The sequence below is a fragment of the Sitophilus oryzae genome, unplaced genomic scaffold, assembly GCF_002938485.1.
Source record: "Sitophilus oryzae breed Bouriz unplaced genomic scaffold, Soryzae_2.0 scaffold_91_pilon_pilon, whole genome shotgun sequence".
Classification (NCBI taxonomy): Eukaryota; Metazoa; Arthropoda; class Insecta; order Coleoptera; family Curculionidae; genus Sitophilus; species Sitophilus oryzae.
The window spans coordinates 1-5,651 of record NW_022147550.1 but is presented as its reverse complement, the minus strand read 5'-3'; the positions used below and the strand labels follow the sequence as shown (position 1 = coordinate 5,651).

General features: G+C 32.3%; 1 protein-coding gene across 1 annotated transcript; it reads left to right on the top strand.

The window, feature by feature from the left end:
- On the top strand, positions 1-1,927 carry LOC115890788 (the record flags this gene model as incomplete). The annotated part of the gene is given in 1 exon segment (XM_030911124.1): positions 1-1,927. A coding segment is annotated over 1 exon segment (1,812 nt). The 3' UTR covers positions 1,877-1,927.
- Between the last annotated feature and the right edge of the window lie 3,724 nt (positions 1,928-5,651).

Sequence of the window (5,651 nt, the reverse complement as noted above, 5' to 3'; positions counted from 1 at the left end):
TTTTTTTTAATCTTTATATAAGTCCTATTTTCTATTTCTATTTCGTATCATAATACTTATCAAAATGATGAAAATTGAACCTGATAGGCTCGTAAAGGAAGAGCTTGAGTATGAAATTAAGATTAGAGGAATTTTACCAACTGGAAATGTCAAAGAGTTAACAAGGACACTTCGTGATTTGCTAACTTTAGAGAACGAGGGTCATTCATTTAGTATGAAAGTTGAGTTTGATGCTGAGAGTGAAATTAAAATTTGCCAGGAAAAATTAATAGATCTTGAATCTCTGATTAAAGCTCCACTATCGGAGGCCATTATTAGAAAATTAAAATCAAAATTAGGGCATTTAGTAGGTCGTTGTGAGAGAATTACTTCCAATGATAAAGAAATAATAGAAATAAAAGCAAAACTCTTAACTGATATTTTTAAGTATGTATCACTTTTTCGAAAGTTGTGTGAGGAACATAAGGGATCGTCAGAACCTTTAGATATCCAATTTCAGCAAAGTTTAATAACTTCAACTCCCAATAGGTCTAGTTCAAATGCAACTGAAAATCAAAGTGCAACTGGGCTGCCAGTATTAATGAATAATTTAAGTCTTAACAAAAGGGTTAATTTTTCTTCGTGGGGTTTAACTTTTAGTGGGGATTCAGATACAATGGGATTAAATGCATTTTTAGAAAGAATTGAAGAACTGTGTGAAGCTCATAATGTGTCACATGATGATTTATTCAGGGGTGCTATTGAAATTTTTGAGGGAAAGGCTCTTATTTTCTACAGGGCATTAAAAGGGAAAGTTAATGATTGGAAAACTTTATGTGAACATTTCAGGGAAGAATTTTTGCCTAGGGATTATACTGAAAGGTTATGGGAGCAAATCAAATCAAGAACTCAAGGGGAAAAAGAATCCATTACAATTTATGTAGCATACATGACTAATTTATTTAACAGATGCTCTGCATCAATAAACGAAGCTATGAAACTAAAAATTTTGAGAAAAAATATTTTACCATTTTATCAAACGCAGCTAGGGTTAGTGGACATATCTACAGTGGATGAACTTATTAAGCTTTGTAAACGAATTGAGGATAGTAGAGTGAATGTTTTGAATTTTGTACCGCCAACAGTAGATAAGCACTCAGTTGAACCAGATTTGCTATATAAGGCTAATGCGATTGAAAAACAAAGTAGGAAAAGGTTAGATAGTTTGGAAGCAGAGAAACAAGTCAGTTTTAATTTACAACCAAGTAATAAACAAATTTCAAATAATAAAAGTAGAAACTATAGTTCAGATAGAGAAAGTACAGATAGAAATGCTCACTTAGGTAGAAATAGAGAAATTAGTAACGATAGGTTAAATCGGGGTAGCGTTAGGGAACAAGACAGACGAACTGGGACAGTAAATAAATGGAGAGATGGGTCATATGATAGAGCTAGATTTTATAGGAATAGGAGTAACGATCGTTCGAGTAGTGTTGAAAGTTATAATGGGGACAGATTTTATCAAGACAGAAGTAGGGAACGTCATAATACCCCAGAAAGGTATTATAATAAAAATAGGTTAAGTAGAAATAATGATTATTTTGCTGGGAATCAGCCTAGGGAAAATAGTTTTAATAGGGGCAGGTCGTCCTGTAGGGATAGATCTGATTTAGGTAGTTATAGGGAACATAGAAATAGTAGGTATGATAGTTATAATAGGGATTTGGATAATAACACTAGAGGGAACGTCGTTAAGTGTTATAGATGTAATGGGGATAATCATTTAGCAAGACATTGTAAAGCGCAGGTCAGAAAGTGTTTTTCTTGTGGGTTATTAGGTTATACAAAAGTTAGTTGTCCAAAATGTAATAAACAGGGAAACGGTTCGAGGAGTTAAGTGTAAACCGAGCTTCAACTTCGACGGTTTTATCGGTTGATAATTTTGGCTTAGATTCTAGTATTGATAATTTTTGTTCTAAGGATGAACTGTTTAACTTTAACACATATAGTAAACCAATTTTAGACTACATGTTAACTCAGGCCGGAGATGGTGAATGTCCATATGTTTCAGTTAGGTTATATGATTGGGAAGTAAAAGGGTTGCTTGATTCTGGGGCGAATAGAATATTTGTCAATGAGCACACTATGAATGTGATGTTAAGTTTAGGGGTAAAACTACAAAATGTTTCTGACATGACTTGTACTGTCGCAAATGGCTCTGAACTCGAGTGTCTAGGATTTATGTCAGTGCCAATTAAGCTTAAAAACAAAATAGTCGTTTTCCAAGTATATATTTTAAACAATCTTAGGCATAGGTTAGTGCTAGGAACCGAATTTTGGATTAAAATGGGGATTGTACCAGATTTGAGAAGGGGTGAATGGCATTTTGGGGAACAAGATCATAAAGATATCTTAGTCACAAATTCTATTTCAACGTCAGATGATTTATCTTTAGCACAACGAGAAAAGTTAAATATTATTGTAGAAAAGTATTTTGATTCAATAAAACATATTAAGTTAGGGTGTACATCGTTAGTGGAACATGAAATTATTGTAACTCAAAATTCTCCAATTAAACAGAAAAATTACAGAGTAAGTCAGGCAATCCAAAACAAAATTGACTTAGAAATAACAAAAATGTTAGAGCTAGGCGTAATTGAGAAAAGCACAAGTTCTTATAGTTCTCCAATAGTAATGATTCCGAAAAAAGACAACACATATAGGTTCTGCGTTGATTTTAGGAAAATTAATTCAATTTCTGAAAAGTGGGCATACCCATTACCAAATTTAAGTACTATTTTAGATCGTTTAGGAAATGCAAAGTATTTAACAACATTAGATATTCAAAGCGCATATTGGCAAATAAAAATGAGTGAAAATAGTAAAAAGTATACTAGCTTTGCAATACCAGGAAGAGGTCTTTTTCATTTTAATAGAATGCCATTTGGCTTAACTAATGCGCCCGCTACTTTTCAGGCATTGGTTGATAAACTTTTCGGTCCGGAATTAGAGCCATATTGTTTTAAATATTTGGATGATATAGTAATTGTAACGCCTGATATTGAAACTCATTTTTCGGTATTAGAAGAAGTATTTAAGCGTCTTAAAGAGTCAGGGTTAACTTTAAATAAAGATAAATGTCAGTTTTGTCGGAGTGAATTAAAATTTTTAGGTTACATAATCAATAGACAGGGATTGCAGGTAGATCCAAGTAAAGTTAGTGCAGTTGTAGACATGCCAAAACCAAAGTCAACTAAAGAAGTTCGTAGAATTTTAGGTATGATATCTTGGTATAGACGGTTTGTACCACATTTCTCAAGTTTAGTATCGCCTTTAACTGATTTAACCAGAAAAAACGCAAAATTTGTTTGGTCTGCCCAGTGTGAAGAAGCTTTTCAACAAATTAAAAATTGTCTAGTCAGTGCTCCAATTTTATCTTGTCCAAACTTTAATGAGGAATTTATTGTTGAATGTGATGCTAGTTCATATGGGTTAGGGGCAGTCGTTTTGCAAAGGTATGATGGTCAAGAACACGTAATTTGCTATATGTCTCGTACATTAACCAGATGTGAACGTAAGTACACAGTCACAGAATTAGAATGTTTAAGTGTTATTTGGGCCGTAGAACGAGCCAGATGTTATTTAGAAGGGACTCATTTCACAGTTGTAACTGACCATCATAGCTTGTTATGGCTCCATAATTTAAAGAACCCTCAAGGTAGATTAGGTAGGTGGGCATTGCGCTTACAAGCTTACGATTTTAATATCATTCATAGACCTGGTAAAGAACACAAAGTACCAGATTGCTTAAGTCGACAATTAAAACTCGATATGTTAAATATAAAACTAGACACGGGTAAAACAGACAATTGGATTGAAAAAATGAAAAAAAATATTAATAATAATCCGTTACAATATCCAAATTGGCGTATTTCGGGAAATGGCGACTTGTATAAACATGTAGGTAAACATAGGGATCATGTCAATGACGCATCCTGGAAAAAAGTAGTACCAAAATCTGAAAGAAAACTTTTATTAGCTAAGTATCATGATAATCCTTTAAATGGTGGACATTTAGGTATTTTTAAAACTTATCATAAAATTAGTGAACATTATTTTTGGCCTGGTATGAAGTCTGAAGTTTGTAAATATGTAAATAAGTGTAAAGTGTGTGGTGAGCAAAAGCCTGAACAAAGAATGAAAGCTGGAATGATGGGTGAAAAACCTGTAGTTAAGCGGTGTTGGCAATACGTGGCAACAGATTTAGTAGGTCCATTACCTCGTAGTAGTAAAGGTCACCAATATATTTTAGTTTACTCAGATTATTTTAGTAAATTCTCATTATTTTTTCCATTACGTAAAGCTACTGCTTCCAAAGTATCTGAACTTATAGAACAATCATTTCTCTTATTTGGTGTGCCAGAATTTTTAAAAGCTGATAACGGAGTACAATATAAAAGTAAAGAATTTAGTGCATTATTAAATAAATACAGTGTAAAATTTTTAGCCAATCCTCTTTATCATCCAGAACCAAATTTTACAGAAAGGGTTAATAGGGTAATAAAAACAATGATCTCTTGCTATGTTAAGGAAAATCATAAAAAATGGGACCAATATTTGCTTGAATTATCTTGTGCATATCGAACAGCAAAAAGTGAAGTTACGGGTAATACGCCTTATTTCGTGAATTTTGGTTGTGAAATGATGGTGGATGGCAAAGATTATAAAAGAGAGCGTGAAAGGGATGAGTGTAAAAGTGATAGTGAGAATGTGAAGACAGAGGGAAGGTCAGTAGTGTTAGAGAGGTTGCGTAAATTGGTAACAGAAAAATTACAAAGTGTCCATGAGAAAACTAAACATCAATATAATCTTAGACATAGACCAGTAACATTTAATGTTGGTGATTTTGTGTGGAAAAAAGAATACAATCTTTCGGATGCGGCTAGAGGTTACACTGCTAAATTAGGCAAAAAATACACAGGTCCTTATAAAATCAAAAACAAATTAGGTATAAACGTATATGAGCTAATGGATGAACATGGCACATCGAAGGGTAACTGGCATGTAAAGGATCTGAAACCGTATAAGGGGGAGGCCGAGCCACAGTAGCATTTTTGTTGTTTTCTCTTTTCGCTAATTTGCTTATTACTTTGAAAGGTAGTTTTTGTGTCTTATGGAGTGTCGGTATTCTTATTAAAAATATTCTATTCTTGTTAAAGATATTCTAAAAAAAAAATATTCTATTTTTTTTTCCGTAGGTAAGGGGGGTATGTTACGGTTATATATTTTAAAGGGGAATTAATTTTCTTATATTTATTTTAATTGATATATCTTGACAAAATGGTGAATGTGGTGATTTATTATTTTGTTTATAACCTTGAAGATGGCACGTTAATAAAATATAACAATACATTTCTTAATACATATTAATTATTTATTTATTTTCTATTTACAAGTAAAGTAAATGTGCATTAACTTTAAATCATAATTTAACTTCATATTGTTGTATTTTTAGCCAAATGTAATATTTTGTAAATAATATCTTTGACTCGATCTTGAGGTATTATTCTTCAGGTTATGGAAGGGTAAATGCATCGTGTAAAGACTTCTTATTTATCTAAAATAACGTTAATTAAAGTAATATTAATAATAACCACTTTATATACTTACTT